The sequence below is a fragment of the Pelobates fuscus genome, chromosome 1 (genome assembly GCF_036172605.1).
Source record: "Pelobates fuscus isolate aPelFus1 chromosome 1, aPelFus1.pri, whole genome shotgun sequence".
NCBI classification, from domain to species: Eukaryota; Metazoa; Chordata; class Amphibia; order Anura; family Pelobatidae; genus Pelobates; species Pelobates fuscus.
This window is the reverse complement of record NC_086317.1, coordinates 5,359,941-5,375,589: the sequence shown is the minus strand read 5'-3', so window position 1 is coordinate 5,375,589 and position 15,649 is coordinate 5,359,941. Positions and strand designations below refer to the sequence as shown.

At 40.2% G+C, this 15,649-nt stretch overlaps 1 protein-coding gene across 2 annotated transcripts in view; it reads right to left on the bottom strand.

Moving 5' to 3' along the window:
- Positions 1 to 481: 481 nt before the first annotated feature.
- Positions 482 to 15,649, bottom strand: part of LOC134601419 (uncharacterized) — a 79,690-nt gene continuing 64,522 nt past the window's right edge. Inside the window, exons 2-6 of one of the 2 annotated variants that reach the window (XM_063445906.1) lie at positions 15,292 to 15,588; positions 11,467 to 11,712; positions 7,724 to 7,816; positions 5,042 to 5,141; positions 482 to 1,469 (exon numbers count right to left, since the gene is read on the bottom strand). In XM_063445906.1, coding sequence (XP_063301976.1) covers positions 5,068 to 5,141; positions 7,724 to 7,816; positions 11,467 to 11,712; positions 15,292 to 15,588 — 710 coding nt within the window. In that variant the 3' untranslated portion in view covers positions 482 to 1,469; positions 5,042 to 5,067. The remainder of the gene's footprint in view (positions 1,470 to 5,041; positions 5,142 to 7,723; positions 7,817 to 11,466; positions 11,713 to 15,291; positions 15,589 to 15,649) is intronic. The other variant, XM_063445914.1, reaches the window with a different exon arrangement.

Genomic DNA, 15,649 nt, shown 5'->3' with positions numbered 1-15,649 from the left:
GTCATGTGTCCTTAAGGGGTTAAGTGTGTGTTACTGTGCTCAGATTCAGGGGGGGGGGGGGGGGGGGTGAGGGACCAAGCTCTAAGGATGGAAGTGGGAACTACGGTGGTTATGGGGTCCGGTGCTGTGCTTATGGTACTAGAGGATTACTAGGAAGCATCGAGTGGCAGAGGCACCCAGTCGATCCGCCACAACGTTCAATGCTGACATTTCTAGTAAACTGCACTGCTAGTAATGCCTTCATCGTCCTTACCAATAGCTATTAGTAAGGTATTAGATTTTTTTTTTTTTTTTCCCCATCTTTTTGCCATACCTATACACATTGTTGGTTTTACGCCAACATTTCAGATCCCATGTGAAATATATGAAAATAAAGGATACTGTAAACAGTCTACAGAATTTCTGGGAGAATGCAAAGCTTGAAAGGATGATCCAATAAAACATGTTTAAATAAATGTTATGTCAATATGTTTTCAAACAAAAAGTGCTTGGCAGCGAAGGGGTTAAATACGAGGACTCACAGTAAGTAAGGTGCCAACCCTCACATTTCTTCATTATAACACCATTCTAGATCAATACAAGAGATTGGATTTAACCCTGTGCAAGCTGAGCGGCTTTATAAATAGACTGACGCCGATGGCATGATATACGGGTATTATAGGCACGCCTGTCCAGTCCAGACAGACAGATTCCCTTAATAAATCAGCTATTCGATAAAATTATTTGAATCAGATCATATCCATAAAAATAAACCTGCAGAGGAATTTTCCAGTTAAAATCTTGTCATTTCCTGAACGATCCTGTGCAGTCGCTATGACACCAGAGAACGTGTAAGGCACATTAGGTTACCAAGCAGTTCAGATGATAAACAAGATGGAAGCTCAGTGGTTCGGATGTCTGTCTGGTGTCCCGATCATGGCACATGAACAAAGACGCTTTATCTCTTCACAAATCTCAATAATGGGAAATAACTCAGAACCTGGATTCAATTACCAGATTAGCAAGATGCCCAGTCTGAATAGTACCACACCGTGCCATTCATGGAAGTCAGGCTTCACATTTGAAATGTTTCTGGCGGACATTCACTTTTTAAGACTATTAAGAAATGCACATTCCAGGTCAAGCCTCCCAGTTTGGGTTTTCTTTGTACATGTGTAGCCTTTGTTCCAGTCCGCATCCAAGACAGGAGCCGAGCTCAGCATTGTGCATTTTGTAGCAGAGTCTCGTGTAGTGGTGACAAAGGACTATGGTGTAATTATCCTCTGACACAGTGGGTGGGCTCAGCACGATGTGGTAGTGTGATATAGTTTAATCCCCCTGTCGTTCATACACGCAGCGGTGAAACACAAACTGCACTTTGAAAATATGTTGCTTTTCTTTCTAGTACGCCGTTTTGCTTCATGGTCCCTTTAGCAGCTACAAATAATGAATGTTTCTGCAGCACATTTCATCGATTCAGATTCCTTGAGCTGAAGAGGAAGAAACAGTTCATTCATTAAATGAGCTTCGTACATATGTAATCAGATCTGGTATTACGGAGAGTTTCAGAAATCTCACCCATTACATTAAACCATATATTCTACAGCACAGATACATCGGGTTCTTAAACACAAATTAACCTTATTACTACCGGTAATTATTGCAAAACTCTGTGTAAGAATTCAACATTATTATAATAACAGCAGCAAGAGGACTGGGGCGGCTATAGGGAGTATACAGGACCAGACAAATTCAGGGGAAGCCAGTTTGGGTTCAGGAAGAGATTCTCTATGACCAGTAGGGATCGACCGATATTTTTTTTTTTTATAGCAGATACCTATACACTTTGAAGTTTCAGTCAGATAGCCGATAACTTACCATTACTCTGTACATTTACCATTTTAAAAAATAAGCTTTTTCTACACAAATCTACTGATAACTGAACATGTTTATTTTTTTTGCAAATCTTTATTAACCCCATAACGACCGGTGACTGTTCAGGACCGTCATCGGCATTTTAGTGTTGCCGACCGCTGACGGTCCTAAACCGTCACAACGGTAATCGTTACTCACCCGGTCGCCATTGTTCCCCAGGCAGCGATCAGTGTTGCTCCCAATGTGGGGAGACAGCCTGCAGCCTAGACAGTCTCCCCATAGCGAATTAGGACCCCTACGGCCATGTGATCGCTCAACAGAGCAATCACATGGTCACAATAGGTGTGCTAGTGTCTGCCTGCAGTGGGACTGCCTGTGCTGACAGACTGTCTCCCTGCTAGTGTAGAATATAAAAAAATGTTTTTTAATGTAAAATGTTAATAAATAAATTATTATGTATGTATATAAAAAGATATATAGACATATTTCTATATATCATACTAAGTATTTTATACATTAAAAATACACACACACAATAATTTAGCAGACAGTAGGACCTGCCAAAGATGGGGTACATTGACGTTTGTGGCAGGCTTCCTCACCAGGGATACCACACACGCATCCAAGCTTCCCCATAGGAAAACATTACATAGTTACACAGGCTGAAAAGAGACTTGCGTCCATCAAGTTCAGCCTTCCTCACATTTGTTTTTGCTGTTGATCCAAAAGAAGGCAAAAAACCCAGTCTGAAGCGCTTCCAATTATACAACAAACTAGGAGAAAAAAAAACAAAAAACCTTCTTGATCACAGAATGGTAGTCAGATTAATTCTGGCATCACGCAGCTATTACCCCACCAATTAGAAATGATATCCCTGTATGTTATGTTTTTGTAAGTATTTATCCAGTTGCTGTTTAAACATCTGTGTAAACTCTGATAAAAAGCACTTTTAAACTAAAGAGGTTTAAATGTGTTAACCTTTCTTCTTAGCTAAAATGTTCTATTACTTCTATTAATTTGTTAGCGCCTCTGCACTTTTTCTAGTGCCATGATATTCTTTAGAACAGGTGCCCAAAATTGCACAGCAGTCTTACCAGTGATTTATAAAAAAAAAAAAGGCAAAATGATATTCTCATCCTGAGAATGAATGCCCTTTTTCATGCATGACAATACCTTACTGGCCTTAGCCACTGCTGATTGACATTGCATATTGTTGTATAGTTTGTTGCCTATAACAATTCCCAAATCCGTCTTGTGTGTTATTCCTAATTCACAACCGTTTTACATAGATACATAGCTGAAAACAGACTTCAGCCTTCCGCACATATTTTTGCTGTTGATACAAAAGAAGGCAAAAAACCCAGTCTGAAGCGCTTCCAATTTTGCAACAAACTAGGAAAAAATTCCATCTTGACCCCAAAATAGCAGTCAGATGTCTCCTTGGATCAAGCAGCTATTGCCCCACTAATTAGAAATTATATCCCTGTATGTTATGTTTTTGTAAGATTTATCCAATTTCCGTTTAAACATCTGTATAGACTCTGACAAAACCACCTCTTCCGGCAGAGAATTCCATATCCTTAATGCTCTTACTGTAAAATAACCTTTTCTTTGCCTTAGATTAAATCTCCTTTCTTCCAGCCTAAATGTGTGACCCCGTGTCCTATGTATAGCCCTGTTTATGAATAGATTTCCAGATGATTTGTACTGGCCCAGAATATATATTTCTATAATGTAATCATTATAGGGACTACTGACTTGGGGGAGCATTCACTCCCTAAAAGCCAGGTGAAGACTTCATTTGCTTTCTTACATGAACCCTCTAAAGTGGACTATGTGGCAAAAGTGACCATGCCACTGTTTTTTGGAGGGGCCTGTTTGCCCTTTAAGGAACTGATTTGGGCATATTGTATTTTATTATGCTGCTGGCCCTTTAAGAACCATCTGTTGTGGTGTCTGCGGAGCGCTTGGAGCCCTCTGTAAGCACTAGGAGCATCCTTTAACGGAGGTACCCAGTCGTGGTGCCAGGTGGTCCGTTACAGAATGGCCATGGCCCTCGATTCTCTGGAACTATTTTGGGTCATCACCTCATGGCCGTCCGGTAGAACTTTACCTGAATAGTGATCCTGTTCTACTGAACGGATCTGAGCGCTATTTAGATATGCCGGACGCTCAGACATGGGCTATTTGAGTATAGAAGACTAGTGGGGTTCCTGTGAAATATAACGGTCATTTCCATCTAGACCAATTTCTTGGAGTTTGAACACTAACCTATTGTGAGAAACCGTATCAAAAGCCTTGGCAAAATCCAAGTAGATCACATCCACACCCTGATCTATACTTCTACTTACTTCTTCGTAGAATGCATTTAGGTTAGTTTGACATGACCTATGCTGTTTTTTGCCAATAATGTTCTTCTCAATTAATTCATCAATACTATCCCTTAATAGCCTTTATAAAGAAAACGTTTACCAACATTCCTTGTTCTTTTATCCTGGTTAAAGAAGCAGTCCCCAGTAGCTACGTTGACATTAGCTGTAGTGCGAACTAGTGCTAGCCAAGCACAGCTCTATAAAAGCAAACACTAGCCAAGCACAGCTCTAAACACTAGCCAAGCACAGCTCTAAACACTAGCCAAGCACAGCTCTAAACACTAGCCAAGCACAGCTCTAAACACTAGCCAAGCACAGCTCTAAACACTAGCCAAGCACAGCTCTAAACACTAGCCAAGCACAGCTCTAAACACTAGCCAAGCACAGCTCTAAACACTAGCCAAGCACAGCTCTAAACACTAGCCAAGCACAGCTCTAAACACTAGCCAAGCACAGCTCTAAACACTAGCCAAGCACAGCTCTAAACACTAGCCAAGCACAGCTCTAAACACTAGCCAAGCACAGCTCTAAACACTAGCCAAGCACAGCTCTAAACACTAGCCAAGCACAGCTCTAAACACTAGCCAAGCACAGCTCTAAACACTAGCCAAGCACAGCTCTAAACACTAGCCAAGCACAGCTCTAAACACTAGCCAAGCACAGCTCTAAACACTAGCCAAGCACAGCTCTAAACACTAGCCAAGCACAGCTCTAAACACTAGCCAAGCACAGCTCTAAACACTAGCCAAGCACAGATTTGCATTCTGTAAAACAAGCTCAAAAGCTACAGATTCCCAGGTCCCCATCTGTCTCACCAATGGCTTTATATCTCCTTGCACCTTCACAGTTTTGTAAGTGAACTGGCATCCTCTTCCTTGGCTGCTGCATGGTAAACGTTCCCATTCTCAGGACAATCTACAATAAAGAGGAGTCAGATCCACCCTTCATCCTAATTTATCAATTCAAGGAATGACGTTCCACAGACATTATGACCTGAATATCTTCAGAATAATATAGAATGTAAGCTCGTTTGAGCAGGGTCCTCTTCAACCTATTGTTCCTGTAAGTTTATTTGTAATTGTCCTATTTATAGTTAAATCCCCCTCTCATAATATTGTAAAGCGCTACGGAATCTGTTGGCGCTATATAAATGGCAATAATAAATAAATAAAATAACTAGCTACCTCTCTAATGTCGGCCTTCAATACATGAAATGGTTTACCTATCATATTAAACAGTGGTGGGATAAAAAGGTATTCAGTGTAATTATAGGACATCGAGTTATGCAACTAAATTCCAATCCAAAAGTCACATCAGGTCTTGACAAATTTGTTTAGAATCTAGGAGCCAGTTTTATTAAAACTAGCAACGTTTAATTTACGTGAAATCTACAATTGAGGAAGAGGAAGACACACAAATACACATACTGACAGAGAGACACAATTACACATACTGACAGAGACTCACATACATTTTCCAATTTAATCCACCCAGCCTTCTTACCTTTGGGAGAGCTGAGTGGATGTTACCCTGGGGTCTAGTGGTGCTGCTCTCTCATCCTGTGTGCGAGGGAGCAGTAATCTACCTGCAGTTCCTTTCTGCTCCATGTAGTGATGCCAGACCAGAATGACATCATTCCAGCTCCCGGCATAATTAAACACAGCGAGGGAGCAGAGGAGACGCTTGAAGATCACTGCTCCCTCGCATGCTTTCCGAGCTGACCACTGAGACGCTCCTCAGGAAGGCCGTTGGCATGCTTTCCCGGGCGGCCACCCCTACGATCTGAGCCGGACGCCCTTGCTTCCCCGGACGACTGGCTGGCTCCATCCTACCTTCAGCTAAAGGGAATAAAATCCAAGACGCCAGGTCAAAATTTCAACCTGGCAACCTGGGATTTGTTGAGTCCTTGTTCACATGAATAAAATCACAAAAAGCAACAACTAATCCCTTTCACATAGTGACTGTTCTTCCTTCTCCTAAATAAACAATTACTGCATGACTGGGCAGAGCAAACCCCAAAGCATTTACTAGGGAATCAATGCAGCACAAGTCATGAAAATCCCTACATGGCAGAATGTCACGGCACAGCCCGAGCCCTGCAGACAGCAAGGCGTGGCCACCCCTTTAAGAGACCTGGCTAGGTTTGAACTCACAGCTCCAGCATCCCAGTCAGGTTCTCTGCCGTGATATCTGTCTGCATTATTCTGCTTCCTGACCCCTTGCCTGGATTAAGCAGTGCTTACCCACCTGCAGTCCTTTTCCAATTCGGGTCAGCTGCATCTAATTAGCAGGCTGTAAAAGCCAGACGTGCCTGAAACCTAGGATCTGGTCATTTTGCCTGTTTGGTTTTTCCTGATCTCACCCAAGGATGAATGAGTCTCCATCTATCTGAGGAGTGGCCAATGGAGGCGATCCTAGGCTACAATACATTGGTCCTCAAACTCCGGCCCCCCAGATGTTGTAGTTCACCATGATTCTTTGAATTACATAGATAGGCAGAGAATCATGGGAGTTGTAGTTAAGCAACATCTGGGGGGCCGGATTGGAGGACCTCTGCTGTAATATAAACACTGCATTTTCTCTGAAAAGACCGTGTTTACAGCAAAAAGCCTGAAAGGAAAGATTCTAGTCACCAGGACAACATTAGTAGTTGCTCTGTTGACTATAACGTCCCTTTAACGTGAGAATAGTGCAAGCACAGAACAGATACATTTACTATCCCATAGTACATTAGTGTAAAGAGAGGTATGGACACAGAATAAATACACAGTGTTTAACATATTAATGTGGGAAGGATGGAGGTACAGAGAATACATCCAACACGAATCAGATCCCTTACAGAGGAATTGTTCCTTCATTACAAATTCCTGCATAGAATAAAAGATAGAAAGTCACCTGTAACATTAATTGAGCTTCTTTTCTATTAGAAATGTACATTAAAGATGGAGTAGCTTACTCGGCATTTCCATTCAGTCCTGGCACAGATAGCATTGTATAGGGTGATACAGGAATGTCGGGGTTAATTATAAAGACTAATTCTGGTGTAAAGCTCCTAAATGAACACCAAGCAGTGCAGCAAGTAAAATCTAAATCCAAATAGTGTATTCCTAGGGCTAGTGGGCACTCACTAGGGGGTTTCTTTGCCGGTTTCCATAGTGACTGCTCCACTTTGCCCCAGAATTATTAATCATACAAAACCCACATTCATTCCGTTTCTTCTCCTCTATTCACATCGCTCTATAATGGCTGCCAGGTGTAAGGGGTGGAGCTTTGAACAATTACTGAAAGGGAGCCAAGATGAAGGCACAGGGTAAAGAGGCAGGTTTCTACATTTAGTTTTACCGGTCACAACTCACAAACATGTCTGTGAAATATAGGGAAAGTAAAGATGGCATTGTGTATCCTCAAAGTGATGATTTGTGTTGATTAGTAATGTTAGGAGACTTAGACAAAGACTGAAAAATCTATGTTAAATCTGTTCTACATTCAATACTCACGTTTCCTCAAAATGAAAAATAACACAGCCAGAATTATACAAACAAAAAGAGGTGCAAGGATCCAGTAACGATTCCTTGTATGTAACTCTAGCTCTGTAGAGAAGAGAAGAAAAAAAAAAAACAACAGATGTAATGATTATAGTTATCATTTTAATAACAAAAAAAACACAAACAAAAAAACAAACACACAACAGCTTAACCGTATAACCACTTTCCAAAATAAAAACCCCAGCCGATCCTGGCTGTGTAACCATGAACTGAGTACAACACGACTACATGGCTATGTGTGTGTTCAGGGACCTTTAATACCTTTCATACAATTCTATGTTATTACATGGCTATAGGCGTGTGTTCAGGGACCTTTAATACCTTTCATACAATTCTGTTATTACATGGCTATAGGCGTGTGTTCAGGGACCTTTAATACATTTCATACAATTCTGTTATTACATGGCTATAGGTGTGTGTTCAGGGACCTTTAATACCTTTCATACAATTCTATGTTATTACATGGCTATAGGTGTGTGTTCAGGGACCTTTAATACCTTTCATACAATTCTATGTTATTACATGGCTATAGGTGTGTGTGCTCAGGGACCTTTAATACCTTTCATACAATTCTGTTATTACATGGCTATAGGCGTGTGTTCAGGGACCTTTAATACAATTCATACAATTCTGTTATTACATGGCTATAGGTGTGTGTTCAGGGACCTTTAATACCTTTCATACAATTCTGTTATTACATGGCTATAGGCGTGTGTTCAGGGACCTTTAATACAATTCATACAATTCTGTTATTACATGGCTATAGGTGTGTGTTCAGGGACCTTTAATACCTTTCATACAATTCTATGTTATTACATGGCTATAGGCGTGTGTTCAGGGACCTTTAATACCTTTCATACAATTCTGTTATTACATGGCTATAGGCGTGTGTTCAGGGACCTTTAATACCTTTCATACAATTCTATGTTATTACATGGCTATAGGCGTGTGTTCAGGGACCTTTAATACCTTTCATACAATTCTGTTATTACATGGCTATAGGCGTGTGTTCAGGGACCTTTAATACATTTCATACAATTCTGTTATTACATGGCTATAGGTGTGTGTTCAGGGACCTTTAATACCTTTCATACAATTCTATGTTATTACATGGCTATAGGTGTGTGTTCAGGGACCTTTAATACCTTTCATACAATTCTATGTTATTACATGGCTATAGGTGTGTGTGCTCAGGGACCTTTAATACCTTTCATACAATTCTGTTATTACATGGCTATAGGCGTGTGTTCAGGGACCTTTAATACAATTCATACAATTCTGTTATTACATGGCTATAGGTGTGTGTTCAGGGACCTTTAATACCTTTCATACAATTCTATGTTATTACATGGCTATAGGCGTGTGTTCAGGGACCTTTAATACCTTTCATACAATTCTGTTATTACATGGCTATAGGCGTGTGTTCAGGGACCTTTAATACCTTTCATACAATTCTATGTTATTACATGGCTATAGGTGTGTGTTCAGGGACCTTTAATACCTTTCATACAATTCTATGTTATTACATGGCTATAGGCGTGTGTTCAGGGACCTTTAATACCTTTCATACAATTCTGTTATTACATGGCTATAGGCGTGTGTTCAGGGACCTTTAATACATTTCATACAATTCTGTTATTACATGGCTATAGGTGTGTGTTCAGGGACCTTTAATACCTTTCATACAATTCTATGTTATTACATGGCTATAGGTGTGTGTTCAGGGACCTTTAATACCTTTCATACAATTCTATGTTATTACATGGCTATAGGCGTGTGTTCAGGGACCTTTAATACAATTCATACAATTCTGTTATTACATGGCTATAGGTGTGTGTTCAGGGACCTTTAATACCTTTCATACAATTCTATGTTATTACATGGCTATAGGCGTGTGTTCAGGGACCTTTAATACCTTTCATACAATTCTGTTATTACATGGCTATAGGCGTGTGTTCAGGGACCTTTAATACCTTTCATACAATTCTGTTATTACATGGCTATAGGTGTGTGTTCAGGGACCTTTAATACCTTTCATACAATTCTTTGTTATTACATGGCTATAGGTGTGTGTTCAGGGACCTTTAATACCTTTCATACAATTCTATGTTATTACATGGCTATAGGTGTGTGTGCTCAGGGACCTTTAATACCTTTCATACAATTCTATGTTATTACATGGCTATAGGCGTGTGTTCAGGGACCTTTAATACAATTCATACAATTCTGTTATTACATGGCTATAGGTGTGTGTTCAGGGACCTTTAATACCTTTCATACAATTCTATGTTATTACATGGCTATAGGTGTGTGTTCAGGGACCTTTAATACATTTCATACAATTCTATGTTATTACATGGCTATAGGCGTGTGTTCAGGGACCTTTAATACATTTCATACAATTCTGTTATTACATGGCTATAGGCGTGTGTTCAGGGACCTTTAATACCTTTCATACAATTCTATGTTATTACATGGCTATAGGTGTGTGTTCAGGGACCTTTAATACATTTCATACAATTCTGTTATTACATGGCTATAGGCGTGTGTTCAGGGACCTTTAATACCTTTCATACAATTCTATGTTATTACATGGCTATAGGCGTGTGTTCAGGGACCTTTAATACATTTCATACAATTCTATGTTATTACATGGCTATAGGCGTGTGCTCAGGGACCTTTAATACCTTTCATACAATTCTATGTTATTACATGGCTATAGGCGTGTGTTCAGGGACCTTTAATACATTTCATACAATTCTGTTATTACATGGCTATAGGTGTGTGTTCAGGGACCTTTAATACCTTTCATACAATTCTGTTATTACATGGCTATAGGTGTGTGTACAGGGACCTTTAATACCTTTCATACAATTCTATGTTATTACATGGCTATAGGCGTGTGTTCAGGGACCTTTCATACAATTCTATGTTATTACATGGCTATAGGTGCGTGTTCAGGGACCTTTAATACCTTTCATACAATTCTGTTATTACATGGCTATAGGCGTGTGTTCAGGGACCTTTAATACATTTCATACAATTCTGTTATTACATGGCTATAGGTGTGTGTTCAGGGACCTTTAATACCTTTCATACAATTCTATGTTATTACATGGCTATAGGCGTGTGTTCAGGGACCTTTAATACCTTTCATACAATTCTATGTTATTACATGGCTATAGGCGTGTGTTCAGGGACCTTTAATACAATTCATACAATTCTATGTTATTACATGGCTATAGGTGTGTGTTCAGGGACCTTTAATACCTTTCATACAATTCTATGTTATTACATGGCTATAGGTGTGTGTTCAGGGACCTTTAATACCTTTCATACAATTCTATGTTATTACATGGCTATAGGTGTGTGTTCAGGGACCTTTAATACCTTTCATACAATTCTATGTTATTACATGGCTATAGGCGTGTGTTCAGGGACCTTTAATACCTTTCATACAATTCTGTTATTACATGGCTATAGGCGTGTGTTCAGGGACCTTTAATACCTTTCATACAATTCTATGTTATTACATGGCTATAGGCGTGTGTTCAGGGACCTTTAATACATTTCATACAATTCTACGTAAACTGGTTTTATTATAAAATCAAATGTTTCTTTCATAGCTCTCACTAATTGAAGACCCCCATTTCACAATGATTGATACATGCCCCACACCAGAGAGGGACACTTACCTTTGGGTAGGTCACCAATAACTAGTGAGGCCTCCGATTCGTACGAATTGATGCTCACAACGCAGGTATAAGAGTCATTGGTTTTGAACAATTTGATGGGCGCAGTGTAATTGGCCGTGGAGATCAATGGAACCCTTCCAGTCCCGGTGCTGTTGAACCATTCGTACAATACATTCTTAGTTGTGGAATCACAGTGCAGAGTGACGTTAGGCCTTGTAGGATCGATACCGACTTTGGGCGTGGCAGCTGGAACAGAGATATGCAGGTGTTGAAAACACAATTTGTAACACGAAAAAAGTATCACCAGAAATTGCAGTCAGACATGCTCTAATGAGAGTGTGTGTAGCAGAGTCTGGCCTGACCTCCATGGCTGAGATCATTAGTTTAGATATCAGCCAATCCAATGCAGGAGGCTATAGCGCATGTGTGACAAAGTGCCCTTCGCCACTTGTGCCTGGAGAGGACTAATTGCCAGCCTCCTGCCCTGCGACTATGGCCCCTGGAAGATTTTGCCCATTAAATACGTTATTTGAGCATAGTGGATTTGATTAGACTGGTTCTGGCCCTTAAAATGCTCTGACAAAGGATCTGCAGTTTTGCTATGCACTTCGGATGCAGAGTGTGAAGAAAACCCCTGTTTTATGGACTTAGTTTGACTGTTTTATTCCCCCCCCTCTCTTAGAACACCAGTTTAAACCCCTATAACTGTCATATATTCAAACACCGTCTGACCCAATAACTGTCACTTTCAAACACGGTCTGACCCAATAACTGTCACATTCAAACACTGTCTGACCCAATAACTGTCATATATTCAAACACCGTCTGACCCAATAACTGTCATATATTCAAAAACCGTCTGACCCAATAACTGTCATATATTCAAACACCGTCTGACCCAATAACTGTCACATTCATACACCGTCTGACCCAATAACTGTCACATTCATACACCGTCTGACCCAATAACTGTCACATTCATACACCGTCTGACCCAATAACTGTCACATTCATACACCGTCTGACCCAATAACTGTCATATATTCAAACACTGTCTGACCCCAATAACGGTCATATATTCAAACACTGTCTGACCCGATAACTGTCACATTCATACACTGTCTGACCCAATAACTGTCATATATTCAAACACTGTCTGACCCCAATAACTGTCATATATTCAAACACTGTCTGACCCAATAACTGTCATATATTCAAACACCGTCTGACCCAATAACTGTCACATTCATACACCGTCTGACCCAATAACTGTCATATATTCAAACACTGTCTGACCCAATAACTGTCATATATTCAAACACTGTCTGACCCAATAACTGTCATATATTCAAACACTGTCTGACCCAATAACTGTCATATATTCAAACACTGTCTGACCCAATAACTGTCATATATTCAAACACAGTCTGACCCAATAACTGTCATATATTCAAACACCGTCTGACCCAATAACTGTCATATATTCAAACACCGTCTGACCCAATAACTGTCATATATTCAAACACCGTCTGACCCAATAACTGTCATATATTCAAACACAGTCTGACCCAATAACTGTCATATATTCAAACACCGTCTGTCCCAATAACTGTCATATATTCAAACACTGTCTGTCCCAATAACTGTCATATATTCAAACACCGTCTGACCCAATAACTGTCACATTCAAACACCATCTGTCCCAATAACTGTCATATATTCAAACACAGTCTGACCCAATAACTGTCATATTCAAACACCGTCTGTCCCAATAACTGTCATATATTCAAACACCGTCTGTCCCAATAACTGTCATATATTCAAACACCGTCTGACCCAATAACTGTCACATTCATACACCGTCTGACCCAATAACTGTCACATTCATACACCGTCTGACCCAATAACTGTCACATTCATACACCGTCTGACCCAATAACTGTCATATATTCAAACACTGTCTGACCCCAATAACGGTCATATATTCAAACACTGTCTGACCCGATAACTGTCACATTCATACACTGTCTGACCCAATAACTGTCATATATTCAAACACTGTCTGACCCCAATAACTGTCATATATTCAAACACTGTCTGACCCAATAACTGTCATATATTCAAACACCGTCTGACCCAATAACTGTCACATTCATACACCGTCTGACCCAATAACTGTCATATATTCAAACACTGTCTGACCCAATAACTGTCATATATTCAAACACTGTCTGACCCAATAACTGTCATATATTCAAACACTGTCTGACCCAATAACTGTCATATATTCAAACACTGTCTGACCCAATAACTGTCATATATTCAAACACAGTCTGACCCAATAACTGTCATATATTCAAACACCGTCTGACCCAATAACTGTCATATATTCAAACACCGTCTGACCCAATAACTGTCATATATTCAAACACCGTCTGACCCAATAACTGTCATATATTCAAACACAGTCTGACCCAATAACTGTCATATATTCAAACACCGTCTGTCCCAATAACTGTCATATATTCAAACACTGTCTGTCCCAATAACTGTCATATATTCAAACACCGTCTGACCCAATAACTGTCACATTCAAACACCATCTGTCCCAATAACTGTCATATATTCAAACACAGTCTGACCCAATAACTGTCATATTCAAACACCGTCTGTCCCAATAACTGTCATATATTCAAACACCGTCTGTCCCAATAACTGTCATATATTCAAACACCGTCTGTCCCAATAACTGTCATATATTCAAACACTGTCTGACCCAATAACTGTCATATATTCAAACACTGTCTGTCCCAATAACTGTCATATATTCATACACTGTCTGTCCCAATAACTGTCATATATTCATACACTGTCTGTCCCAATAACTGTCATATATTCAAACACTGTCTGTCCCAATAACTGTCATATATTCAAACACTGTCTGACCCAATAACTGTCATATATTCAAACACTGTCTGTCCCAATAACTGTCATATATTCAAACACGGTCTGACCCAATAACTGTCATATATTCATACCCTGTCTGACCCAATAACTGTCACATTCATACACTGTCTGACCCAATAACTGTCATATATTCAAACACTGTCTGACCCAATAACTGTCATATATTCAAGCACGGTCTGACCTTTTAACTCATTTTGTTTTCCTCTGAGGAGGAGTTGTTTTGCTGCGTGAGTGCTGTTGCTTTGGTGCTCATTAAACAGAGCTGCTTGACCCTTTCTTGAAGCCTTGGCTCATGCTTGGGGGTGGGATAGGTCTGCAGTGCTGATGGTGTCGGTTGGAGTGCTTGGAGTCCTCGGCAAGCACTAGGAGCATTGATTGGCGGAGGTACTCGGTCGGAGTGCCAGCGGGTCCGTCACAGCATGTATGTCAAAACGCCGGGCTGCGCAATCAGCATTTCCGCAAAGAGACGTACTGATCAATGCATCTCTATGGGAAACGTTCAGTACCTCCATGCAGAACATAACTGCTGCACACTGTGCAGCATTGACCCACGATGCACCTCTAGAGGCCGTCTGAGTGACTGTCACTAGAAGGGTTACTAGGCAACAATGCGTAAACACTGCCTTTTTCTCTGAAAAGGCAGTTTTTACATTCAAAATTTTGCAGGGACAGTCTTTAATCACCAGAACTACAACATTTAGCTATATAGGTCATACAATAAGCTGTAGTGGTTCTGGCTCCTAACGTTTTTAGCAGCTGCTAGATTCCAAACATATTGATGAAGCCCTGATTTAACCGAGCCGTGTCCCAAAGCTACATATACCGGCGATGTTAAAATAATGCTGGTCAAATACTTACGAGCTACTTTAAGGAAGAATTTTGTTTCAAACGATTTTCCTGAATCCAGAACATTGACACTATAGTCCCCACTGTCTGACACCACCAAGTGTTTTAATGTGAGGGTCCTATTATCGAAGGATACATTGGTCCGGGCTTCCAAATCTTTCCGAAAGAAGTGTTGGCTCTCTTTATCTAAATCCACATATTTATTCTCTCCGACCTTCCAGCCGATATCAGTGAGGGGTCCATTGTACTCCGCCTGGAAAGTGACATCTTCTCCATCCTTCTTTTCTATCGTCTTAGTATTAACTTGAGCTACGAGAAAACAGATTGCATGAGTAGAGCAACATTCAGTCATTCAACCAAGTTTTAGTTA